Genomic DNA, 27346 nt, shown 5'->3' on the forward strand with positions numbered 1-27346 from the left:
CTGGGAGGTTGAGGCTGCAGTGAGCTGTGATCGCATCACTGCACTCTAGCCTAGGTGACGGAGTGAGACCCTGCCGCTAAATAAATAAATAAATAACATAGTAGTGGTACCTGTGTCTGAAGTCATTACTCTAGAACAGCACTTCACACATAGTTTCTCCTTTAAGGTCATTCTCACAACAGCCCAGGGAGATAGGGTGGCATGCTTCATTTTATAAGCTGAGGTCCTGGGAGGGGAGGTCATTTACCCAAGATCACACAGCAAGAACACCAGACAGCTGGAATTTGATCCCAGTTTTACTTGACTCCAATGCTCTTGCTCTTCATCATCGATAATTTCCTTCAAGGCCTCCCTCAAATGTCACTTCCTCCAGGAAGCCCTCCCTGATTTATGCTCCTTCCAGAAAGAGTGGGCTCTTCCTTTCTCTGAGTCTCTGGAACACAAGGTCCCAGCTAAACTGTAAATTCCCCAAGGGTAACAACTGGACTAATTTTTTAAAATCTTATTTTATTTTTTTGAGATGAAGTCTTGCTCTGTCACCCAGGCTGGATTGCAGTGGCGCGATCTCGGCCGACTGCAACCTCTACCTCCCGAGTTCAAGTGATTCTTATGCCTCAGCCTCCCGAGTAGCTGGGATTACAGGCGCTGCCACCACACCTGGCTAATTTTTGTATTTTTAGTAGAGGCAGGGTTTCACCATGTTGGCCAGGCTGGTCTCGAACTCCTGACCTCAGGTGATCCACCCACCTTGGCCTCCCAAAGTGCTGGGAATACAGGCGTGAGCCACCGTTCCCGGCCTTATCCTGTGACTTAGAATGCCTAACCTCCTGGGAATGCAGCCCATAGGCCTCAGCCTTATTTCACCCAGCTCCTATTCAAGATGGAGTCACTCTGGTTCACATGCCTCTGACATTTCCCCCTCCCTTTTATAAGAGAAACTTTAATCCTAAGGGTTGTAGAGGGAGGAAGATCCAACTTGTGTAACTTCTTCAGGCTGAACAGGGGTGACGATATTCCTGCCTAACTATTAGGATCTATTGGATTCAGGGTAGAGAGGAGCTCAGTCAGAAAGCATTGGTATCACGTATTTTGTTACTTAGTATTTTACTCGGAATTATCATGCGTGAATTAAGACCAACGCTGTCTTGTAAAATAAAATTTATTGTGGAACAATTTATACAGCTCCTTTGAGGTAGGAGGCAGGACTCAACTCTGGAGATGGGGCTCGGCTCAAATATTGGACCAAATTGAGGACTAGCTAAAACAGGGAGGAGGCTGAAGCAACTTATTATTTTTATTTTTATTTTTTTTTTGGAGAAGGAGTCTTGCTCTGTTACCCAGGCTGGAGTGCAGTGACACGATCTCGGCTCACTGCAACCTCCACCTTCCAGGTTCAAGTGATTCTCCTGCCACAGCCTCTCGAGTAGCTGGGACTACAGGCGCATGCCACCACGCCCAGCTAGTATTTTTGTATTTTTTAGTAGAGCTGGGGTTTCGCCATATTAGCCAGGCTGGTCTTGAACTCCTGACTCAGGTGATCTGCCCACCTTGGCCTCCCAAAGTGCTGGGATTACAGGTGTGGGCCACCACGCCTGGCCCAAAGCAACTTTCTGTGACATGCCCACCACTCTGCCATGTCAGTTTGCCATTGCCATGGCAACGCACCGAGGAGTTACTGCCCCATTCCATGGCGACGATCCCATGACCCAGAAGTTACTACCCCTTCCCTAGATATTTCTGCATAAACCGCCCCTTAATCTACATGTAATTAAAAATAGGTATAGGCTGGACGTGGTGGCTCATGTCTGTAGTCCCAGTACTTTGGGAGGCCAAGGCAGGTGGATCACCTGAGGTCAGGAGTTTCAGACCAGCCTGGCCAATATGGTGAAACCCCGTCTCTACTGAAAATACAAAAATCAGCCGGGTGTGGTAGCAGGCACCTGTAATTCCAGCTGCTTGGGAGGCTGAGGCGGGAGAATCACTTGCACCCAGGAGGCAGAGGATGCAGTGAGCTGAGATTGTGACATTGCAGCCTAGGCCACAGAGCAAGACTTTATCTAAAAAAAAAAAAAAAAAAGTATAAATATAACTACAGAACTGCCCTGAGCAGTTACTCTCAGTACATGGCCTATGGGGTATTACTGCTGTGCAGGAGAAGTCACAGAGCTGTAACATTGCTGCTTCAGTAAAGCTGTTTTCGACTGGGCATGGTGGCTCACACCTGTAATCCCAGAATTTGGCGGGGCCCAGGTGGGCGGATCACACGAAGTCAGGAGTTCAAGACCAGCCTGGCCAACATGGTGAATCCCCATCTCTACTAAAAATACAAAAATTAGCTGGGCGTGGTGGTGCGCGCCTATAGTCCCATCTACTTGGGAGGCTGAGGCAGGAGAATTGCTGGAACCCGCCAGGCGCAGGCTGCAGTGAACCGAGATCACACCACCGCACTCCAGCCTAGGCGACAGAGTGAGACTCCCTCTCAAAAAAAAAAAAAGAGGTCAAGTGCGGTGGCTCAAGCCTGTAATCCCAGCACTTTGGGAGGCTGAGGCGGGTGGATCACAAGGTCAGAAGATCGAGACCATCCTGGCTAACACAGTGAAACCCCATCTCTACTAAAAATACAAAAAATTAGCCAGGCATGGTGGCGGGCGCCTGTAGACTCAGCTACTCGGGAGGTTGAGGCAGGAGAATGGCGTGAACCCAGGAGGCGGAGCTTGCAGTGAGCCGAGCTCACACCACTGCACTCCAGCCTGGGTGACAGAGCGAGACTCCGTCTAAAAAAAAAAAATAGTAAGAAAGAAGGAAAGACACAAAGACAGAAAGAAGGAAGGAAAGAAAGCAAGTTGTTTTCCTCTACTTTGCCCCTGCTCACCTTTGAATTCTTTTCTGGGCAAAGCCAAGAATCCTCGTGGGCTAAAACCCCACTTTGGGGCTTAAAGTTTGCAAAATCCTCCCATTAATCTATTGGGACCAGGTGCCACTTAGGAGCATTCTTTGGTAACTTTTACAAAACATCTTTTGTGCTTTTTGAAATGTTTTCATTTTGTAGATCATTAGCCTTTCTTTTTTGAACTAGAATACATTTCATGAGAGTTTTCAAAGTAAGTCTGTGCAATGTTAAATCCCTTTGATTATTAAAAGCCATCTGTTTTGTTATTAACTTCCCTTTTTTTGTTCTAAAGTTTGTTTATTTCTGCTATTTGTTTTTTTACCATACAAATATTGATTTCCTTAAGTTTTCAAAGAACCAAGTTATGAATAATTTCTCTAAGAACTAGTCTCAAGCTTGCTATACAACCCTATTGTTGATAGACTGTGGCTTTCTTGTTGATTTCACATTTGTTGTTCATTTCCTCCAATTTTCCTTTTTTAAAAATTATAATTATTGTTTGGATTATTTATTATTTATTTATCTATTTATTTATTTATTTATTTGTTTATTTGAGACGGAGTTTCTCCTTGTCGCCCAGGCTGGAGTGCAATGATGCAATCTTGGCTCACTGCAACCTCCACCTCCTGGGTTCAAGTGATTCTCCTGCATCAGCCTCCCGAGAAGCTGGGATTACAGGTGTCCGTCATCATGCCCGGCTAATTTTTTATATTTTTAGTAGAGACGGGGTTTCGTCATGTTGGCTTGGCTGGTCTCGAACTCCTGACCTCGGGTAATCCACCTGCCTCGGCCTCGCAAAGTGCTGGGATTACAGGCATGAGCCACCGCACCTGGCCTTGTTTGGAAATTTTAAGCAGAATGCTTAGTCCATTTATTCTTCTTCTTTGGATAATAATGTATGAATTGGCTTCTCTATCTCTAAGTTGTTTTCCAAAGGCTTGATAATTATATCCAACTTTCCACTTGACATCCCCAGTTGATGTCCATTGCATAACTCAAACAATATGCTGAAAACAGAACTTCGAATTTTCTCTCTAGCCTCTCTCCCACGTCTTCCTGATGATAGTAGATGGTGACTTCATATTTCCAAATGCTCAGGCCAAAAACTTTAGAGTCCTTTTTTTTAGACATAAAACTTCTTTCTGGCCGGGCACGGTGGCTCACGCCTGTAATCCCAGCACTTTGGGAGGCCGAGGCGGGCGGATCACGAGATCAGGAAATCGAGACCATCCTGTCTAACACGGTGAAACCCCGTCTCCCCTAAAAATACAAAAAATTAGCCGGGCGAGGTGGCGGGTGCCTGTAGTCCCAGCTATGCTGGAGGCTGAGGCAGGAGAATGGTGTGAGCCTGGGAGGCAGAGCCTGCAGTGAGCCGAGATCGCGCCACGGCACTCCAACCTGGGCGACAGCGAGACTCCGTCTCAAAAACAAAAAACAAAGAACAACTTTTTTCTTTTTTTGAGACAGTCTGGCTCTGTCACCCAGGCTGGAGTGTGGTGGTACCATCATGGCTCACTGCAGCCTCAGTCTCTCAGCCTCCTAGGTTCAATCGATCCTCCCACCTCAGCCTCTTCAGTAGCTGGGACTACAGGCACACACTACCATAACCGACTAACTTTTGTATTTTTTTGTAGAGACAGGGGTTGGCCATATTGCCCAGGCTGGTGTGGAACTCCTGACCTCAGGTGATCCACCTGCCCCGGCCTCTCAAACTGTTGGGATTACAGGCGTGAGCCACCGTGCCCAGCTCAGTTTCTTCTTTCACTTAATAAAAGAGAGGGTGCATTGCTGGCTAATGAGATTGTTTCTATACGTGGGGGCCTTCCTGAATGTGTGTGATTGAGTTTATTGCAGAGAAAGGTAACAGAAAATGGGGTTGTAGAAAGAAAAGAGGTAGAGGCTGAGTGCGATGCCTCACATCTGTAATCTCAGTGCTTTGGGAGGCCAAGGCGGGCGGATCACTTGAGGTCAGGAGTTGGAGACCAGCCTGGCCCAAATCGTGAAACCTCGTCTCTACTAAAAATACAAAAATCAGCCAGGTGTAGTGGTGTGCGCCTGTAATCCCAGCTACTCGGGAGGCTGAGGCAGGAGAATGGTTTGAACTTGGGAGGCGGAGATTGCAGTGAGCTGAGATAACGCCACTGCACTCTAGCCTGAGAGACAGAGTGACACTATGTCTCAAAAGAAAAAAAAAAAGTGCCTGGGCCCCAGGTCAGCTCTCTCTTTGGGTTAAAACCCCGGCGTCCCGGAGCTGAGGTGCATGCACGTGGCTATGCTTGGGGAGGAGAGGGCGGGGTCGGGGAGGAGGTGCTTGCAAGTCTGTACCACAATGCCTCTACTGGCCTCTAGAGGGCGCAATCACTCGAGGCTCCGTCCCAAGCGAGGCGCGGCGGAAGCGTGCTGTGCACAGGCGCAGGATGGGTCTTGGGCAGCCCAGAGCTTCCGATTGGCTCCTCTGTGGTGGCGGGTCGGGGTCAGAACGAGATGCCCGTGTGCGCAGGCGCAAGACTAGGGCTCTTGGGACCGGAAGTTAAGGCGTTCGTGGCGTGTAGTAAGTGAGGGGGGCGGGACGGGTGTACCGGGTTGTGGCGGCGTTGGCTGCCGGAGTTGGGCCGATTGGGGGTAGTTTGGGGTGCGAGTCCAGGGGCGAGGGAAATCTCGAGATGAGGAGAAATGTAGGAGGCAGCCGAAGGGCCGGCAGACGCGGACGGAGATGGCACCTGAGCGTCCCTGGGAGAACCTGGGCGACAGGCCAGAGGCGGAAAGAAATGGAGGCACGAAAAGAAGCTTCGAGAAACTGAGGGACTGAAAGACGAGGGTGTTGGGAGAGGAGGGAAGCTGAAAACTAGAGAGCGTAGGCGAGAGTCTTAGAGCCCACGAGGCCGAGAGGCGTGGTCGCCTATGAACTTGGGGAGTGGAGGGAAAAGTCGGAAACTGATCGTGGACTCTAGAAACAGAAAAAATGGAATTTAGATGGAGAAACGAGACACTGAATCACGGGGGAGACCCAGAGATACGGAAGGATGGAGACAGTGAAGTAGGGAGAACCCCACAAAAGCTGGAGATAATGGAGAATGATGCTGAGAAATGGAAAAGCAAGGGAGTGGAGCCCGAACCCCTAGATTTGAGTGCCTCATCTAACACTTGGCCACTCACTTAGCCTCTCTATTGCTCAGTAAAATAGGGGGTGATCATAGTGCCTTACAGTCGTGAGAAAAGTGTGTATGTACATAGGTGTGGGATAGGAATAGATCATGCAGATAGGATAGATCTGTGTGTTAATGTGAGTAAGCAGTAAGTAAGCATGAGCTATTAAAGCTTCTGATATTGGGAGATAAAGTATTAGATGGGGAAATGGAGAGAGGTGGTGATAGTGAATACTGGAAGGACAAAAGGGAGGAAAAAGATTCAAACAGAAAATGAGAAAAAGGGCGTGGTGACTCACTCCTGTCATCACAGCACTTTGGGAGGCTGTGGTGGGAGGATCACTTGAGCTTGGGAGGTCGAGGGTGCTGTACGCCGTGATTGTGCCATTGCACTCCAGGCTGGGTGACACAGTGAGATCCTGTTTCAAAAAAAACGAAAATGAATTTTTTTTTTTTTTGAGATGGAGTTTCACTCTTGTTGCCCAGGCTGGAGTGCAGTGGCGCGATCTCGGCTCCTGGGTTCAAGGGAGTCTCCTGCCTCAGCCTCCAGAGTAGCTGGGATTACAGGCAGGTGCCACCACCCCGGCTAATTTTGTATTTTTAGTAGAGACGGGATTTTTCCATGTTGGTCAGGCTGGTCTGGCACTCCCAACCTCAGGTGATCTGCCTGCCTCAGCCTCCGAAAGTGCTGTGATTATAGGCGTGAGCCACCGTGCCCGGCCTGAAAAAGCATTTTTTTAATGTGAAAGATGGAGAAAGTCAAATGGAGAACTGAAGAGAGATGGAGAAAGGAAGAGTTGGATTACAGAGAAAAATCAGACTACAGAATGACTCAGATAAATGAAGAGAGATGCGAGCTAACTAGGACAGGGAAGAGAGATGAGAGTGATGAACAAGACGGACTGAAAAAGAGACAGAGGCCTGAAGATGGAGTGGAGAGAGATGGAGGGGACAGAGGGGGAAACAAACCCACTAAAGGCCGTGAGTCCAGGGCAAATAGGCCACGAGACCAAAAGATGGTCAGAGACACAGTTATACAGAAACTAGAAGATGCAGACAACCTAGAAGCCGAAAAAGATAGACACCTTCAGAGGCGTGGGATGCTGTCAGTGGGGCCCAGCATGCATAAGCAGTTTGAAGCCTCAGAGGAATGCTCTCATTTTCTTTTCTTTTCTTTTTTTTTTTTTTTTTTTTTGAGACAGTCTCGCTCTGTTGCCCAGGCTGAAGTGCAGTGGCTCAGTCTCGGCTTCCTGCAAGCTCCGCCTCCAGGGTTCAAGTGATTCTCCTGCCTCAGCCTCCCGAGTAGCTGGGACTACAGGCGCCCACCACCACGCCCGGCTAATTTTTTTGCTCCAGCCTGGGTGACAGAGCAAGACTCCATCTCAAAACAAAAACAAAAGACTCCAACTGTAAGCAAAAAGGCATTTTCTGGTGTAGCTGAGAAGTGGGGGGTTGAAGGGAACTAAGCTTCAAGACCTAAATGATGGCTGGGCGCGGTGGCTCACGCCTGTAATCCCAGCTCTCAGGGAGGCAAGAGGCGGGAGGATAGCTTGAGCCCGGGAGTTCGAGATCTGCCTGGGCAATATAGCGAGACCCCGTTCTCCAGAAAAAGGAAAAAAAAAAAAAAAAAGACAAAGACCTAAATGATGTTGCCAAGCTTCTCTTCTTCTTCCTCTTTCACCTCTCCCTGTGGTGCACAGTGACCATCCTTGTGCCTGTATCTAGTTATTTCTCTAGAATAGATTTTAGGAAAGACTCTGTCATGTTCCAGAGCTACCACAAACAGCTCGAGGCTTATATCAAACTTGCCTGATTATAATGGATGAAATGAGAGCTTTTCTGTCCTAGCAACCGAGTGTAAATTCCACAAAAGGGCCCTGATTGTCCATTCTTGGATCATGTGTCCACTTCTCAGACCAATCATTGGTTAGAGGGGGAGTAGAGTACCAGGATTGGCCAGGTCTTTGTCACTTGCCTACCCAATAGGGGTTCTTTGTCTTAAAGGCCCTCAGAACCATGTAGAATCGAGGAAGGGCTGTTGTCCAAAGGAAGGTGGATACTGTCCTCAGAAAAGAAGTAAAGGATTGTGCCAGGCATGCAAAAATAATATATAACACTTGCAAAATTTTGCCTTTTATCTCAATGTTCTGAATCTCACTGGACCCCTGGTGAAGAACCCTTGCCTTATTCTTTTCATTGTATCACACCTCTCTCCTGTTACTGCCTGTGGAGACAAGGTTCTGCTGTTGGTTGGCCATGTGACCTACATCTCTCCTTTAGGTCTCAGGTCAAACATCCCCTCTTCCCAGGATCCTTCCCTGATTCCCAAGCATGGGAAGGAGGAGGAACCTCCTTTGGTGTCCCACAGCTCCCTAGGATTCTGTTATCACAGTCCCCATCACTGGATTGTCACAGTCTGATGACGTGTGTGTCACATGAGAGATCATGTGATCATGGCCATCTGTGAGGACTCTGGTGGTCATATTCATTACCTCCTTTTTCTAGTTCAGTGCTTAAGAAACAGGCTGTTAGAAATGTTTCTAAAAATGGGCTGTGCATGGTGGCTCACACTGGTAATCCCAACACTTTGGGAGGCTAAGGTGGGGGAATTGCTTGAGCCCAGAAGTTTGATATCAACCTGGGCAACATAGTGAGACCTCGTCTCTACAAACAGTAAAAAATTAGCTGGGTGTGGTGGCATGTGCCTGTAGTCCCAGCTGCTGGGGAGGCTGAGGTGGGAGGATCGCTTGAGTCCAGGAGGTCGAGGCTGTGGTGAGCCATGATTACGGCACTACACTCCAGCCTGGGAAACAAAGTGAGACCCTGCCTCAAAAAGAAAAAAACAAAACAAAACAAAAAAAAGCAATGTTCCCAAAAGAGAATTAATGTCTTCTGTTCTCTCTCCTAAGAATCCAGGGCCTGAAAACCCAGAATGAACTTGTGTCCATCCCAGAGATCACTGCAGATGTCATGAAGTATGCTTTGTGTCACCAGCTCAAGCAGGTCTCTGGCCACTTTATCATCTGTGGTGGTCCTGTGCTGTGACCAGGAGGAAAAATTAGCTCTTTGAAGAGAAAGTGGTTCTCTATTGCAGGCACTGGCCTCTTAAATTGTTGCAGGTGGGGAATGGATGAGAATATTTGTTTTGGGTGATCAGAACTGAGACTCCTGTTGTGGATTAGTAACATGCCTCCTCCTAGAACAAGGGAGGGCAGGGATCGCCGAGACCACCACCGGGCTCCCAGCGAGGAAGAGGCCTTGGAGAAATGGGACTGGAATTGTCCAGAGACGCGTCGCCTCTTGGAAGATGCCTTCTTCCGTGAAGAGGATTACATCCGTCAGGGTTCTGAGGAATGTCAGAAGTTTTGGACCTTCTTTGAACGCCTGCAGAGATTCCAGAATCTCAAGACCTCCAGGAAGGAGGAGAAAGACCCTGGACAGCCCAAGGACAGCATCCCAGTGCTGGCCGACCTACCTCGCACTTACGACCCACGTTACCGCATCAACCTTTCTGTTCTTGGCCCTGCCACGCGGGGCTCTCAGGGACTGGGCAGGCACTTGCCCGCAGAGAGAGTGGCTGAGTTCCACCGAGCCCTGTTGCACTACCTGGACTTTGGCCAGAAGCACGCATTTGGGCGTCTGGCCAAGCTGCAGCGTGAGCGGGCAGCCCTCCCCATCGCCCAGTATGGGAACCGCATCCTGCAGACACTGAAGGAGCACCAGGTGGTGGTAGTGGCTGGTGACACCGGCTGTGGCAAGTCCACTCAGGTGCCCCAGTACCTGCTGGCTGCTGGCTTCAGTCATGTGGCGTGCACCCAGCCCCGGCGGATCGCCTGCATCTCACTGGCCAAGCGTGTCGGCTTTGAGAGCCTCAGTCAGTATGGCTCACAGGTGAGTGGGACGCACCAGGTTTCCGATTTTTCCAGCGTGACCTTGGGGGAGTAGGTTGCTTGTCCATATGGCAGTATCAATAAAAATGAAGCACTTACCCTTGGACCCAGCGATGATTCTTCTAGAACTTTATCTACAGATTGGCTTGTCTGTGGTCTGCATGACAAAGGAGCTAGCATTACCATTGTAGCACTTTAACAGCAAAACAGTGGTCCTAAAGGCTCATCACTTTTTTTTTTTTGAGACGGATTCTCGCTCTGTGGCCCAGGCTGCAGTGCAGTGGTGCGATCTTGGCTGACTGCAACCTCTGCCTCCCGGGTTCAAGCAATTCTCCTGCGTAGCTGGGATTACAGGCACCCACTACCATACCCAGTTAATTTTTGTAATTTTAGTAGAGACGGGGTTTCACCATGTTGGTCAGGCTGGGCTCAAACTCCTGGCCTCAGGTGATCCACCCACTTCAGCCTCCCAAAGTTTTGGGATTACAGGTGTGAGCCACCATGCCGGGCTGCGAGGGTAATTCTTGGCGATCACCGCAATGCAAACTGCCATCTTGGAAGGCCAATAATAATCCTTCTGTCTCGTGGTGGTCATGAGGATGAAATGGGTTGATATACATAAAGCACTTAGAGTGGCATATAATGTCCTGGCACATAGCAGGGACTCAACAAAAGGTTATTGCTATATAGTTAATATTATATATACATGAGGCACAGTGCTAGATACTTTCTGTGCATTGTCACATGGAATTCTCACAGCATCTAGGAGGAGAACTATAAGGGATGGCATTGCCTGCCCAAGGTCAGTGGCACTAAGTGGCAGAGGTGGGATTCAAACCCAAGCTGTTGGACTCCAGAGTCTGATGGGTAGGCATGGCATTTGCTTAGATTTTCTTTTTGCTTTTTCTTTTTTTTTGAGATGGAGTTTCGTTCTTGTTGCCCAGGCTGGAGTGCAATGGTGCGATCTTGGCTCACTGCAACCTCCGCCTCCCAGGTTTAGGTGATTCTCCTGCCTCAGCCTCCCAAGTAGCTGGGATTACAGGCATGTGCCACCACGCCCGGCTAATTTTGTTTGTATTTTTAGTAGAGACAGGGTTTCTCTATGTTAGTCAGGTGGATCTCGAACTCCCTACCTCAGGTGATCCGCCCGCCTCTGCCTCCCAAAGTGCTGGGATTACAGGCGTGAGCCACTGAGCCCGGCCTGCTTAGATTTTCAATGTGGGCAGGGCCAGGGGCTGGTACCCAGGCTCAGGGTCCTCTCCTGATCCTTTCTTTCTCCCGCCCCAGGTCGGCTACCAGATCCGCTTTGAGAGCACACGTTCGGCGGCCACCAAGATTGTATTCCTGACAGTGGGGCTGCTCCTGCGACAAATCCAGCGGGAACCCAGCCTGCCCCAGTATGAGGTCCTGATTGTGGATGAAGTCCATGAGCGGCATCTCCACAACGATTTCCTCCTGGGTGTCCTCCGGCGCCTGTTGCCCACACGGCCTGACCTCAAGGTCATCCTCATGTCGGCCACCATCAACATCTCGCTCTTCTCCAGCTATTTCAGCAATGCCCCTGTGGTACAGGTGCCTGGGAGGCTGTTCCCCATCACGGTGAGTACTTCCCCTTCCTCCCACATCCCCAGACCTCCAACCTGGTCTCTGTCCAAACCTGGACATGCCTCTTCTCTCTGCTGCTGTATCTCCCATCTCTTTTATTTAAAGATGTTCTCTTTTTTAAAGCTACCATTTTCTGAGCATTCATAATCAGCTGGTTAGAGTGCTAAGTGCTTGTTAGAGTAAAAGCTGTTACAAGAAGACCCAAAAATGGCTGGGCGCCGTGGCTCATGCCTGTAATCCCAGCACTTTGGGAGGCCGAGGTGGGTGGATCACGAGGTCAGGAGATCGAGACCATCCTGGCTAACAGGGTGAAACACCATCTCTACTAAAAACACATAAAACAAAATTAGCCAGGCATGGTGGTGGGCGCCTGTAGTCCCAGCTACTCGGGAGGCTGAGGCAGGAGAATGGCGTGAACCTGGGAGGCGGAGCTTGCAGTGAGCCGAGATCGTGCCACTGCACTCCAGCCTAGGTGACAGAGTGAGACTCTGTCTCAAAAAAAAAAAAGACCCAAAAATGTAAAGTCTCAAATAAGAGAAGTTTATTTCTCTCATATAACAGTGCGGCTGGTCCAGGCTGGTGGGTAGCTCTGTTCCATGTGGTCATTCAGGGATCCAGGCTCCTCCTTTCTCGTTACTCTACCATCTCATTGGGCAGGATTTCTCAAACTCAGCAAGACTGACATTTCAGTCTGGATAATTTCTTGTCATGGGGGCTGTCCTGTGCATTATAGGATATTTAGCAGCATCCCTGGCCCCTACCCACTAGTTGCTAGTAGTCTTCTCCTCTGGTTGTGACTATTAAAAAGGTCTCCAGATATTGCTATATGTTCCCTGGGGGGCAAAACCACCCCTAATTGAGAAACACTGTCCTAGTGAGTTATCCTTGTCTGTATAGTCAAGACTTACAGGAAGAACTTCATTGTCTCTTGTGATTTCTGGTTCCAAATGCCCATCAATTTGCCTTCTAAGCAGCCATAAAAGAAGAAAGAATGGGCCAGGCACGGTGGCTGGTGCCTGTAATCCCAGCACTTTGGGAGGCTAAGGCAGAAAGATCACGAGGTCAGGAGCTCAAGACCATCCTGGCCAACATGGTGAAATCCCATCTCTGCTAAAAATACAAAAATTAGCTGGGCATGGTGATGCATGCCTATAATCCCGCTACTTGGGAGGCTGAGGCAGGAGAATTGCTTGAACCTGGAGGTCGAGGTTGCAGTGAGTCAAGATCTCTCCACTGCACTCCACCCTGGGAACAGAGCAAGATCCTATCTCAAAAAAAAAAAAAAAAAAAGAAAGAGAGAGAGAGAGAGAGTGCAAGCCGAGTGTGGTGGCTCATGCGTATAATCCCAGCACTTTAGGAGGCCGAGGTGGGTGGATCACCTAAGGTCAGGAGTTCGAGACCAGCCTGGCCAACAAGGTAAAACCCCGTCTCTACTAAAAATGCAAAAATTAGCTCGAGTGGTGGTGCGCCTCTGTTATCCCAGCTACTCAGGAGGCTGAGATGAGAGAATTGCTTGAACCTGGGAGGTGGAGGCTGCAGTGAGCCGAGATCATGCCACTGGGTGACAGAGTGAGACCTTGTCTCAAAAAGAATGAGGCTGCTTCTTGAGAAATGTTTTCTAGGGTTTTTTTTTGTTTTGTTTTGTTTTTGTTTTAGTAGAGACGAGGTGTTGCTATGTTGTCTACCTGGTCACGCATCCCTGAGCTCAAGCAGTCCTCCCGCCTTGGCCTCCCAAAGAGCTAGGATTACAGGTGTGAGCCAACTATGCCGGGAAATCAGCCAGCCAACCTGGCTCAGGCTCAGGGTCCTCTCCTGGTCAGCCAACCAACCTGATTTCTAGGTTTTTAATCCTGGTTCCATCACCTAGAATATTTTTCTTGTTGAAGCTACTCTAAACATAAGAGAATGCATGCATTGTAAGTATATAGCTTAATTAGTTTTCACTAGTTACATACATCTACGTAGCTAACACCCAGGTTTAGAAAAGTCAGACATTGCCAGCACCCCACAAGCCTTGCAGTTGCTTTGTTACTTTGTCTTTTTATTACATCCTTCAGAAATTATCTAGCTGGAGTGTGCTGTCCATCACCTGACTGTTTCTCAATTAGGGGTGGGTTTGCCCCAGAGGGAACATATGGCAATGTCTGGAGACATTTTTAATAGTCACAAGCAGTGGAGAAGACTACTAGCATCTAGTGGGTAGGGGCCAGGGATGCTGCTAAATATCCTACAATGAACAGGACAGCCCCCACAACAAGAAATTATCCAGACTGAAATGTCAATCTTGCTGAGTTTGAGAAATCCTGCCCAATGAGATGGTAGAGTAATGAGAAAGGAGCAGCCTGGATCCCTGAATGACCACTTGGAACAGAGTTGCCCACCAGCCTGGACCCATTGCACTGTGTCTTCTCCGTTAGCCTGTGGTCTCCCCCGTCAGCCTGCAGCCTCCCCAGCCCATTGCTCTGAGCTGGAGGGACAGGGTGTGCGTCTACCTGGGGCTGTCTCCTCTCAGGTCGTGTACCAGCCGCAGGAGGCGGAGCCGACCACGTCCAAGTCAGAGAAGCTGGACCCGCGGCCTTTCCTGAGGGTGCTGGAGTCCATTGACCACAAGTACCCGCCTGAGGAGCGGGGTGACCTCCTTGTCTTCCTCAGCGGCATGGCGGAGATCAGCACCGTGCTGGAGGCTGCCCAGACCTATGCCAGCCACACCCAGCGCTGGGTGGTGCTGCCGCTGCACAGTGCCCTGTCTGTGGCTGACCAGGACAAGGTATCACAGGAAGCCCGAGTGGGGCAGGCGGGGGGTCTGCATGAGTCAGGGGTGGCTGCGCACAAGACTTGTGTAACTCCACAAACACAGGGCTGGGGGGCTGTACTTGTGCAAAGTCGTAGCCACCTGGTGGCAGAGCCAGGCTGCGAACCCAGGTAGTTTGGCCCCGGAGTCCATGCTCTAAACCAGAGGTTGGCATACTTTCTATAAAGGGTCAGAGTAGATAATGTCAGTCCTGTGGACCATGGGCTCTCTGTCTGTCACAGCTACTCAGCCCCACTGTTGCAGCATGAAAGCAGCCATAAACTGAGTGGGTGAGGCTGTGTTCCAAAACAGTTTTTTTTTTTTTTTTGAAACAGGGTCTTTCTCTGTTGTCCAGGCTGGAGTGCAGTGGCACGATCAGGGCTCACTGCAGCCTCGACTTCTTGGGCTCAAGTGATCCTCTCTCCTTAGTCTCCCAAGTAGCAACTATAGGTGTGTGTCACTAAACTCCATTAATTTTTTTTTTCTTTCTGGGACAGAGTCTCACTCTGTCACCCAGGCTGGAGTGCAGTGGCGTGATCGTGGCTTACTGCAACCTCCACCTCCCGGGTTCAAGCGATTCTCCTGCCTCAGCCTCTTGAGTAGCTGGGACTACAGGCACCCACCACCACGTCTGGCTAATCTTTTGTATATTGAGTAGAGATGGGGTTTTGCCATGTTGGCCCAGCTGGTCTCGAACTCCTGACCTCAAGTGATCTGCCTGCCTCAGCCTCCCAAAGTGCTGGGATTACAGGTGTGAGCCACTGTGCCCGGCCTCCGTTAATTTTTTTTTTGAATTTTAGTAGCAAAGAGGTCTCACTGTGTTGCCCAGGCTGGTTTCAAACTCCTGAGCTCAAGCGATCCTCCCCTAGCGGGGGCAGTGCCAGTTTATACTTCAGCAGATCCCTCTGGCTGCCATGTGAGTCTACAGGCCAGAGATCTGAGGGGAAGCTGGAGCAGGATCAGAGTGGGCGAGGAGAGGCCTGGACCGGGGCTGGGCTGTGGGAGGAGGGAAGGATTTCAAGAAAATTTCCAGATGGCCTGGGACATTGGCTCATGCCTATAATCCCAGCACAGGAAGCTGAAGCAGGAGGATCACTTGAGCTCAGGAGTTAGAGACCATCCTAGGCAACACAGTGAGACCTTGTCTCTACAAAACAAAAGAAAACTAGCTGGGCGTGGTGGCATGTGCCTATAATCCCAGCTACTTGGGAGGCTGATGCAGGAGGATCGCATGAACTCGGGAGGTCAGGGCTGCAGTGAGCTGTGATTGCGCCACTGCACTCCAATGTAGGCCACAGAGTGGGACCCTGTCTCAAAAAAAAAAAAAGTTCAAGATGTTCAGGTCGGGGGAGCAGGTGTGGTGGCTCATGCCTATAATCCCAGCACATTGGGAGGCCAAGGCGGGCGGATCACCTGAGGTCAAGAGTTCAAGACCAGCTTGGCCGACATGGTGAGACCCCGTCTCTACTTAAAATACAAAAATTAGCCGGGCATGGTGGCGGGCACCTGTAATCCCAGCTGCTCGGGAGGCTGAGGCAAGATAATTGCTTGAACCGGGAGGCGGAGGTTGCAGTGAGCCGAGATCATGCCACTGCACTCCAGCCTGGGCAACAGAGCAAGACTCTGTCTGAGGGTGGGGGAGGGCCCAGGATGGCCCAGGTGATGGGGTGGATGGTGAGCCGTCTCCAAAAGGGAGGTCTCTGAAGGAGGAAAGAGTTCCAGGGAAGCTGCTGACACGGGGATGGGCAAGAAATTGGACACATAGGTTAGTCGGGGCTGAGTTAGTTCCTGACACCACCCCCTTCCTTCCTCCCAGGTATTTGATGTGGCACCCCCTGGAGTCCGGAAATGCATCCTCTCCACCAACATCGCTGAGACCTCAGTCACCATTGACGGGATCCGCTTTGTAGTAGATTCTGGTAAGGACCACCATGAGCCCCTACCCACCACCCCCAAGGACTTAGGAGCATGGGATCCGGAGGTGTGCGCGTGTGGCAGGGGCGCACCAGCTTGGAGTGGGAAGTAAGTTGACTTTCCCATATCCAAAATGCTTGCCACCAGAAGTGTTTGGAATTTCGGGTTTTTTTGAATTTGGAACATTTGTATCTATTTTATTATTTGAGTATGTCAAATCCAGAAATCTGAAATCCTCCAGTGAGCATTTCATTGGAGGGTCACGTTAGTGCTGAAAACATTTCAGATTTTCGAGCATTTCAGATTTTGGATTTCCGGAATTGGGATGCTGGAAGACGATGTGTGGGGCCATGGACCAATGGCAACATTTTAATTTTTCTCACAGCTTCCAAGCCTGCTTCTGCCCTGGGCCTTTGTACTTACTGTTCTCTCTGCTGAGAGCTTTCTCCAGGTATCCACACAGGTGAGGCCCTCACCTCATTTCAGGGCCCGCATAAATGTCCCCCCATCAGAGAGGCCCATACTGTCCACTCTATCTAAGAGATATCCCCCTCCTCCATCCACTGTTGCTTCTCATATGAGGGGGATTGGCATTCTGTTTTTTGTTGTTGTTGTTGTTGTTGTTTTTGAGACGGAGCCTTGCTCTATTGCCAGACTGGAGTGCAGTGGTGCAAGCTCCGCCTGCCGGGTTCAAGCGATTCTCCTGCTTCAGCCTCCCAAGTAGCTGGGATTACAGACATGCATCACCATGCCTGGCTAATTTTTGTATTTTTAGTAGAGATGGGGTTTCACCATGTTGCCCAGGCTGGTCTCGAACTCCTGACCTCAAGTGCTGCCTGCCTCAGCCTCCCAAAGTGCTGGGATTACAGGCTTGAGCCACCACGCCCCGCCTGGCATTCTATTTTATGTGCTGCTCTGTTTGCTCACTTTCTGTCTTCCTGACTGGAATGTTCGCTGGGAAGTCAGCATAGCATAGTGTTTGGAGACACTGGAGCCTGCTTGGCCAGGTTTAGTGCTGGCTGTGTGGCTGGAGTCATGTGACTGACACTTCATGTATTCTGAAAAATGACAATGACAGGCCGTCCTGGCTGGGCGCGGTGGCTCACACCTGTAATCCCAGCACTTTGGGAGGCCAAGGCAGGCAGGTCACTTGAAGTTAGGAGTTTGAGACCAGCCTGGACAACATGGTGAAACTCCGCCCCTACTAAAAATACAAAAATTAGTCAGGCATGGTAGTGCGTGCTTGTAGTCCCAGCTGCTCAGGAGGCTGAAGTGGGAGAATCACCTGAGCCCAGGAAATCGAGGCTGCAGTGACCTGTGATTGTGCCACTGCACTCAAGCCTGGGCAACAGAGCGAGATCCTGTTTAAAAAAAAAAAAGAGAGAGAAATTAAAAAAATAATGTCTGCCAGATGCCATGGCTCATGCCTGTAATCCCAGCACTTTGGGAGGCTGAGGCAGGTGGATCACCTGAAGTCAGGAGTTCAAGACCAGCCTGGCCAACATGGTGAAAACCCGTCTCCACCAAAAATACAAAAATGACCCGGGCATGGTGGCGGGTTCCTGTAATCCCAGCTACTCAGGAGGCTGAGGCAGGAGAATCGCTTGAACTCAGGAGGTGGAGTGAGCCGAGATCGTGCTATTGCACTCCAGCCTGGGCAATAAGAGCGAAACTCCATCTCAAAAAAAGAAAAGAAAGAAAATGTAAAAAAAGGTTGTTCTGACACTGGAGGAAATATGGTGCTCTGTTCAGTCCTGTGAGACTAGGGCCTTTGTTTAGCTCATTGCTGTTCCCCTAGTGCCTAGTGCAGTGCCTGGCATATAGTAGGTGTTTAATAAGTATTTATTGGATAAATGAACCTCTGAAGAAACAAAGACTTGGGAAAATAAATGAAAAGATGTGTGAGTGAAAGGCTGGGTGCGGTGGCCCACGCTTGTAACCCCATCACTTTGGGAGGCTGAGGCAGGCAGATTGCTTGAGCCCAGGAGTTTGAGATCAGCCTGCGAAACCCCGTCTCTGCAAAAAATTAGCCGGGCGTGTTGGCGTGCACCTTTAGTCCCAGCTACTGGGGAGGTTGAGCTAGGAGGATCATCGCTTGAGCCTGGGAGGTTGAGAATGCAGTGAGCTGTGACTGAGCCACTGCACTCCAGCCTGGGAGACAGTGAAACCCTGTCTCAAAAAAAAGATGTGGGAGGAAATGAAAGAATAAATGAACAAAATGTCAGAGTTGGGCCCAGAATAAGCCCTCGGTTAGCATTAACAGAATAAAGGAGTAAGTGAGGGTGTTGGCGAGTGGCTAGAGCCAGGCGCGTGGCCGGCCGCATGTGGCTGCCACACACAGACTCCCTTTCCTCCTTGCTCCCATCCAGGAAAGGTGAAGGAGATGAGCTATGACCCGCAGGCCAAGCTGCAGCGGCTGCAGGAGTTCTGGATCAGTCAGGCCAGCGCAGAGCAGCGGAAGGGCCGGGCGGGCCGCACGGGCCCCGGAGTCTGCTTCCGCCTCTATGCCGAATCGGACTATGATGCTTTCGCCCCCTACCCCGTCCCGGAAATTCGGAGGGTGGCCCTGGACTCGTTGGTGCTGCAGGTGAGGCACGGGCAGAAAGGGGACTATATCCTGACTGCTGGCACAGGGAGGAACCTGGGAGGCCTTTTTAATTTTATTTTATTTTATTTTATTTTGAGATAGGGTCTTGCTCTGTTACTCAGGCTAGAGTGCAGTGCTGTGATCACGGCTCACTGCTGCCTCCATATTACAGGCTCAAATGATCCTCCTACCTCCACCTCCCAAGTACCTGGGACCACAGGCACACGCCACCACGCTTGGCTCACTTTTAAAATTTTATTTATTTATTTATTTTTGAGACGGAGTCTCCCTCTGTCGCCCAGGCTGGAGTGCAGTGGCGCAATCTTGGCTCACTGAAACCTCTGCCTCCCAGGTTTAAGTGATTCTCCTGCTTCAGCCTCCCGAGTAGCTGGGACTACAGGTGCGCACCACCACACCCAGCTAATTTTTTGTATTTTCTTTTTTAGTAGAGACGGGGTTTCACCGTGTTAGCCAGGATGGTCTTGATCTCCTGACCTTGTGATCCACCCGCCTCGGCCTCCCAAAGTGCTGGGATTACAGGCATGAGCCACTGCGCCCGGCCTAACTTTTTTTATTTTCAGTAGAGATCAGGTCTTGCTATGTTGCCCAGGCTAGTCTCAAACTCCTGAGCTCAAGTGATCTTCCCACCTTGGCCTTCCAAAGTACTGGGATTACAGGCATGAGCCATTGTGCCCAGCCAGCCAGGAAGCATTTACTATAGGACCCAACCCCAGAGTGTCAGGGTCAGGAAGGATAGGGCTAGCCAAGCCACTGAGGGGAACCCATCCCTTCCAAATGTCAAAACCCTTGTTGAGGGGAGAATTGTTCCTTAAATCCACAGGGTCAGCTGGGCATGGTGGCTCACACCTGTAATCCCAGCACTTTGGGAGGCCAAGGCAGGTGGATCACTTGATATCAGGAGTTTGAGACCAGCATGACCAACACAGTGAAACCAGGCTCTACTAAAAATACAAAAAATTAGCTGGGTGTGGTGGTGTGCACCTGTAATCCCGGCTACTCGGGAGGCTGAGGCAGGAGAATTGCTTGAACCCGGGAGGTGGAGGTTGCGGTGAGCCGAGATCACGCCACTGCACTCCAGCCTGGGCAATAAAACAAGACTCCATCTCAAAAAAAAAAAAATTTTCCATAGGGTCAAAAGAAGAACCAGTGACTCAGTCAGAATGCTTTGAGCTGTAACAGGAAACTTAGCAGGAAAGGGCTTTTAAAACCGGGGTTTCTCAATACATTTTATGTCATGATTTATATCTCATTTGTTAATTTAGCATAGGTTAGACTGCCATGACAAATACACATGGTCACGAATGGCCAACAGCAGAATGGTGGTTTACAGGTTGGCAGGCAATTTTCTTTATTCAGGGACCCAGGGTCCTTCACTGTTGTGGCTCTATAATTTCCCCAGGGGCTTTTCCTGCATGTGTGTCCAGCCAGCCAAAGGGTCAAGCGCGTGGGAAGTGAGTACAGGAGGGTTTGCGGGTCGAGCCTGCAAATGGTGCACTTGCCTTGCACTCACCACTCCTGGTCGGTCCTCAGTCTTGTGGCCACGCCCAAACGTGAAGGAGGCTGGGAAGTGTAGTCCTTGTGCTCAGGAACAAAAGGAAAAGGAAAGTTGGGAGCAGCTGATGGTGTCTGCCACAGGCTCACGTGCGGGTGTAGCACAAACCAGTGGCCTTCCTGCAGGAGGTGCACACTATTTTCTATTCTGTTTGATGTCATCTTTTTTTAAAAAAAGATACTGGTGCTGCCGGGCACAATGAGTGACTCATGCCTGTTATCCCAGCACTTTGGGAGGCTGAGGCAGGAGGATTGCTTGAGGCCAGGAAGTTGAGACCAGCCTAGGCAACACGGTGAGGCCCTGACTCTACAAAAAATTTAAAAATTAGCCCGGTGTGGTGGCACACACCTGTGGTCCCACGCAGGAGGCTGAGGCAGGAGGATTGCTTGAGCCCAGGAGTTTGAGGCTGCAGTGAGCCTTGATTGCATCACTGCCCTTCAGCCTGAGTGATAGAGCAAGACCCTGTCTCATAAAAAAACAAAGTCCATGGGGTAGGTAGTCTTACCCTAATTTTTGGACCAGAAGAAGGATGCAGAGAGAGATAAAATATTGCCCCAGGTCACACAGCTGGCAAGTAGTAGAGTCAGGGCTCCATCCGAGGCCACCAGGCATCAGAGCCTGCTTCGTGAGTGGCCACTGGCTCCAGGCACAGTGGGCATCACCTCCTCCTCCTTTACCATCCGGAGGCACAAGCAAGGAACTGCCCTTCTCTGTGGGTCTAATTTTTAAGGCCACAGGAACATTTTCTAGAAGCCTCTGGCCAGTCTCTCATCCTCTCGTCAGCAGAACCGGGTCATGTGTGTTCACCCTATGCCCAGCAATTGTCTAGGGTTGTGGCATTGCCTGAATTGATCAGAGCAGTGTCTCAGCCCCAGCTGCATACTAGAAACACCTGGAGAATTTAAAAAAACCCATGCCCTGCTCCCTGCCTCTTTAAATTGAGCTTCTAATGTAAAGGTTCTTTATTTATTTATTTATTTATTTTTGGGACAGAGTCTCACTCTGTCACCCAGGCTGGAGTGCAGTGGTGTTATCTCGGCTCACTGCAACCTCCACCTCCCAGGCTCAAGTGGTTCTCCTGCCTCGGCCTCCCAAGTAGCTGGGACCACAGATGGGTGCCACCAGGCTCAGCTAATTTTTGTAATTTTAGTAGAGAGGGAGTTTCACCATGTTGGCTAGGCTGGTCTTGAACTTCTGACCTCAGGTGATCTGCCTGCCTTGGCCTCCCAAAGTGTTGGGATTACAGGCGTGAGCCACCACGCCTGGCCTATACAGGTTTTTGAATGAGTATTGGGTGAACTCCTAGATGGCATCAAGGCTTGGTCAGCAGGGGGGATGGAACAGCAGCTGCTTGCAGGTGGACGCCAGAACTTCTAGTGCCTTCAGATCAAAGCCAGGCGAACAGACTTCTCTGAGCTTCCTTCTCACTCTCTGGCTGTCACATGAGCTGCCTTGCCAGCCTCTCCTTCTTCCAGTCACCAGAGAGGTGCTGTTTGCTTACGTATGCCACGCCAGGCCCCGGGGTGGACATATGCTGCCACTTCATTCTCCCACCGCCTGCTGCCTGCCTGGGCTGCTGCCTGCCTGGGCTGCTGCATTAATTGGGCTGCTGCCTGCCTGGGCTGCTGCATTAATTGCGATTCTTTTGGTTTAAGAGAGAGAAATACAAGTGAAACTATTATAGGCAGAAAGGGGGATCTTACCATTTTGTGCATTCGTGAGGCGGCATGTCTAACTTAGGAACAATCCAAGAATTTCTCCATCTGCTGTAGATGGGCCCGTTTCCAAAAAATGGACAAAGTCAAAGGTCACAGCAGTTCTGGGTTAGTAAGATAGGCTTCCATCCTGGCCACAACCAGAGAGGATGCTGGGAATGCTCTTCCTGGCTCCAGTCTCACAGAAGGATTCTGATTGGTCCAGTTCAGGTCCTGTGCCTCTCCTCCATGGTCAGGGTCTGGGGCAAGATGTGCTTGGCAGACAGATACAGAGACAGCAGCCCTCCTTGCCTGCCTCTGCACAGTGGATCTTGACATTGGGAATTTTATTTTATTTTATTTTATTTTTGAGATAGAATCTCACTCTGTGGCCCAGGCTGGAGTGCAGTGGTGCAATCTCGGCTCAGTGCAACCTCTGCCTTCTAGGTTCAAGCAATTCTTCTGCCTCAGCCTCCCAAGCAGTTGAGATTACAGGCACTCGCCACCACACCCAGCTAATTTTTGTATTTTTAGTAGAGATGGGGTTTCACCATGTTGGCCAGGCTGGTCTCAAACTCCTGACCTCAAGTGATCCACCTGCTGCGGCCTCCCAAAGTGCTAGGATTACAGGCATGAGCCACTGTGCCTGGCTGACACTGGGAATTTGAGATGGAGCCTCGGTGTATTGCCAGGCTGGAGTGCAGTGCAGAGGCGCGATCTCGACTTACTGCAATCTCTACCTCCTGGGTTCAAGCGATTCTCCTGCCTCAGCCTCCCGAGTGGCATGCGCCACCACTAATTTTTGTGTTTTTAGTAGAGACAGAGTTTCACCATGTTGGCCAGGATGGTCTCGAACTCGTGACATCAAGTGATCTGCTTGCCTTGGCCTTTCAAAGTGCTGGGATTACAGGTGTGCGCCACCACGTCCGTCCAACACTAGGAAATTTAAAATGTCATGAATTTGTGATCTCTGAGCTCCCCTGTGCTGCCCGGTGGCTCTTGTGTTCCCCAATCTTGGGGGTTTTGCTTCTCATTCTAGATGAAGAGCATGAGTGTGGGGGACCCCCGAACCTTCCCCTTCATCGAGCCCCCACCACCAGCCAGCCTGGAAACTGCCATCCTCTACCTCCGGGACCAGGGGGCCCTGGACAGCTCAGAGGCCCTCACACCCATTGGGTCCCTGCTGGCCCAGCTGCCTGTGGACGTTGTGATTGGTGAGTACCCACCCCCCTTGTGATCACTCAGGGCACCAGGAACGGGTATGGGCACAGCTCACTCTCTGAGTGGCCTGGGGGCAAGTCTCTTTCTCCCCTGGGTCCAGTTCATTTATTCACTCTTCACTGGGCCAGGCACTGTTCTAGGTGCTTGGCATATAGCAGTAGACAGAACAGACACAAATCTCTGGCCTCAGGGAGCTGACATTTTGGTGAAGAAGACCAGCAATAAATTAGGACAATAAGGAAAAGGCATAGTAGATCAGATGGTGCCTAGTGTTCTGGAGAGAAGAAACAACGGGGTTGGGGAATGGGGAGTTGCAGTTTATATTACAGGCCTCATGTATAAGGCAGACCTCACGGGGAAGGTAACATCTGTGCAGAGAAATGGAGATGAGGGCTAGGAGCCATGCAAATGCTGGAACATGCTTGCCAGCAGAAGTCGAGAAACATGGCCGGCACAGTGGCCCACACCTGTAATCCCAGCACTTTGGGAGGCTGAGGCAGGTAGATCACGAGGTCAGCAGTTTGAGACCAGCCTGGCCAACATGGTGAAACCCTGTCTCTACTAAAAATACAAAAATTAGCTGGGTGTGGTGGCACGCCCCTTAATCCCAGCCACTTGGGAGGGTGAGGCAGGAGAATCGCTTGAACCCGGGAGGCAGAGGTTGCAGTGATGCAGTGAGCTGAAACCATGCCACTGTACTCCAGCCTGGGCAACAGAGCGAGACTCCATTTCAAAAAAAAAGCAAAAACAAACAGGTGAGATTCATTTTGATAAAATAGCTGATTTAACCTAATATACCCAAAACATCTTAATTTTAACATAATCAATATAAACATGTTTGCAAGATTTTATGTTATTTTTTACCATACGACATCTTGGAAATCTTGGTTTGGACCAGCCATGTTCAACTGCTCAGTAGCCATGTGTCGCCAGAGGCGGCCATATTGGACAGTGCAGATGTAGCATGAGGGCGTTCGGGCAGTGGGAACAGCCAGTACAGAGGCCCTGTGGGGGCACATGCCTGCTGCTATGGGAACAGTGAGGAGCTCCGTGTGGCTGCAGTGGAGTGAGAGGGAGAAGGCGGGAGATGTAACCAACAGTCTCATCATTCATTCATTAAATACTTTTTTTTTTTTTTTTTTTGAGACTGAGATTTGCTCTTGTTGCCCAGGCTAGAGTGCAATGGTGCCATCTCAGCTCACTACAACCTCCACCTCTTGAGTTCAAGCGATTCTCCTGCCTCAGCCTCCTGAGTAGCTGGGATTACAGGCATGCGCCACCATGCCTGGCTAATTTTGTATTTTTAGTAGAGCTGGCGTTTCTCTATGTTGGTCAGGTTGGTCTCGAACTCCCGACCTCAGGTGATCTGCCCGCCTCGGCCTCCCAAAGTGCTGTGATTACAGGCTTGAGCCACTGCTCCTGGACCATTGAATGTGTGTATGTGTATATATGTGTGTGTATATATATATATATATACACACACACACACACACACACATATACACGCATATATACACACACACACACACACACACACACACACACGTTTTTTTTTCTTTTTGAGATGGAGTCTTGCTCTGTTGCCCAGGCTGAAGTGCAGTGGTGCAATCCCAGCTCATTGCAACCTCTGTCTCCTGGATTCAAGCAATTCTCCTGCCTCAGCCTCCTGAGTAGCTGAGACTGTAGATGCCCGCCATCATACCTGGCTAATTTTTGTTTTGTTTTGAGACAGAGTTTGTGCTCTGTTGCCTAGGCTGGAGTACAGTGGTGTGATCTCAGCTCATTGCCACCTCCTGGGTTCAAGCAATTCTCCTGCCTCAGCTTCCTGAGTAGCTAAGATTACAGGCTCACGCCACCATGCCTGGCTAATTTTTGTATTTTTAGTAGAGACGGGGTTTCATCATGTTGGCCAGGCTGGTCTCGAACTCCTGACCTCAAGTGATCTGCCCACCTCAGCCTCCCAAAGTGCTGGGATTGCAGACGTGAGCCAGCATGCCCGGCCAGTATTTGTTTTTTCAGTAGAGAAGGAGTTTCGCCATGTTGGTCAGGCGGATCTCAAACTCCTGACCTCAAGTGTTCTGCCTGCCTCCCAAAGTGCTGGGATTACAGGCATGAGCCACTGTGCCCGGCCAGTATTTGTTTTTTTAGTAGAGACAAGGTTTCACCATGTTGGCCAGGCTGGTCTTGAACTCCTGGCTTCAAGTGATCTGCCCACCTTGGCCTCCCAAAGTGCTGCAATTACAGGCGTGAGCCACTGCGCCTGGCCAATGTTTGTTTTTTTAGTAGTGACAAGGTTTCACCATGTTGGCCAGGCTGGTCTTTGAGCTCCAGACTTCAAGTGATCTGCCCACTTTGGCCTTTCAAACTGCTGGGATTACAGGTGTGGGCCACAGTGCCTGGCCCATTCCTTAAATAATTTTTGAGCACCTGCTCTGTGCCAGGTCCTATTCTAGATGCCAGAGATACAACAGTGAATGAATAAAACAAAACTCCTGCCCTCACGGAGCTCACATGTAACAGGGGAGATGGACAGGGGCAGATCAATGAGTGAAAACACGGAATGTCAGCCGCTGATTGCTGCTCAGGTGGATGCAGGGCGCGGTGAGCACAGTGGGGGCTGGGAGCAGTGTTAATTGGCTGTCCTGGGAGGCCTCACTGAACGGTGACATCTGGGCAGAGGCCTGAAGGAGGGGAGGGGACAGCTGTCCCTCTGGCCCTGGGTCAGGTAAGGAGCTTTGAATTAGATGGGAAGTGTTTAAGTGGAACTGGGTCCTACGTGGCTGAAGGTGGCCAGAAAATTGATCAGTTGACCTGGCAGTTCTGTGAGGATCTGGAAAGGCTGGGTCCACAGAGGTTGATGGAGACCATTTTCAGTTCCCGGCCCTCCTGATCTCAGGTCTTCAGTAGCCAGTCACAAGCAGATGTGGTGCTCCTCGTCCCCATGCTGTTTCATCAGCAATAGGGCGTTAATCTTGAGGGATCTGGGGCCAGCAGACCCTCTGACCCTGTCGTTCTTGTGGCCGACGTGTGGCACACCATCAGTGTCTCAGGCACTCACCTGACGCTGCAGATGCCACCACTAGAGGCTGGGTGTGGCCTGTGGTGTCTGGCTTGCAAGACTATTTCAGAGAATGTGACGCAAAGTGCCCTTGTTGTGCGTGAGTGACAGGAGAGACAGGCTCTCTTGCTTGGATTCCCCAGCACTTGGGGTCATGACAGGGTCTCCCTTGGGAGGCACAGGCAGGTGGGTTACCCAAGATCCCCCAAACGCAGAAAGAAGTCTTGGCTTTTCCACAGCTCAGACCCCTCCCACCTCTCTCCTCTGCACAGCGTGTCCCCAGCTCTGCCCCGCGCCCCTCTCTTGCAGGCTCAAGGATGTCAAAACTCTTCCTCTGCCTCATTCCTGAGTCATGCTCGCCCCTCCCGGGGAGCTCGCTAACTGAGGCTTGTTCATCTTGCCCGATTCTCCTGACTCAAGACTTTCTATTTCCAGCAGCCTGCAGCCCACCATGGCAGGACCACCTGTGTGTGTTAACACCATTAAAGCCCCCCATCCTTGCAGCACAGCGGGGCTTCAGTGTGGGCGGGAGGCTGGACCCGCTGGACTCGGAGGGCTGCCCAGGCTAAGAAGATGGTTCATTTTTGTTTTATTTATTTATTTAGAGATGGAGTTTCACTCTGTCCTCCAGGCTGGAGTGCAGTGGCATGATCTTGGCTCACTGCAACCTCCACCTCCCCGGTTCAAGTGATCCTCCCACCTCAGCCTCCTGAGTAGCTGGGATTACAGGCATGTGCCACCATACCCAGTTAATTTTTGTATTTTTTTTAGTAGAAACAGGGTTTCACCACATTGGCCAGGCTAGTCTCGGACTCCTGACCTCAAGTGACCCACCAGCCTCGGCCTCCCTAAGTGCTGGGATTACAGGCGTGAGCCACTGCGCCCAGCCTCATTTTTGTTTTGGAAGGAAACAGGGCCAGAGCAGGGAGAATCTGAACTGAGAAGCAGAAGAATGTTCTGTGAGCGCTTGCTGTGCC

At 50.4% G+C, this 27346-nt stretch overlaps 1 protein-coding gene across 4 annotated transcripts in view; it reads left to right on the plus strand.

Annotated features, from left to right (window-relative positions):
* Positions 1-5312: 5312 nt before the first annotated feature.
* Positions 5313-27346, plus strand: part of DHX34 (DExH-box helicase 34) — a 33536-nt gene continuing 11502 nt past the window's right edge. The window contains exons 1-7 of one of the 4 annotated variants that reach the window (XM_054463264.2): positions 5313-5441; positions 8946-9927; positions 11214-11525; positions 14044-14298; positions 16139-16241; positions 18606-18823; positions 23130-23304. In XM_054463264.2, coding sequence (XP_054319239.2) covers positions 9223-9927; positions 11214-11525; positions 14044-14298; positions 16139-16241; positions 18606-18823; positions 23130-23304 — 1768 coding nt within the window. In that variant the 5' untranslated portion in view covers positions 5313-5441; positions 8946-9222. Of the gene's footprint in view, positions 7446-8945; positions 9928-11213; positions 11526-14043; positions 14299-16138; positions 16242-18605; positions 18824-23129; positions 23305-27346 lie in introns of all 4 variants that reach the window. The other 3 variants (XM_054463266.2, XM_054463267.2, XM_054463265.2) reach the window with 3 other exon arrangements.

The sequence above is a fragment of the Pongo pygmaeus genome, chromosome 20 (assembly GCF_028885625.2).
Source record: "Pongo pygmaeus isolate AG05252 chromosome 20, NHGRI_mPonPyg2-v2.0_pri, whole genome shotgun sequence".
NCBI classification, from domain to species: Eukaryota; Metazoa; Chordata; class Mammalia; order Primates; family Hominidae; genus Pongo; species Pongo pygmaeus.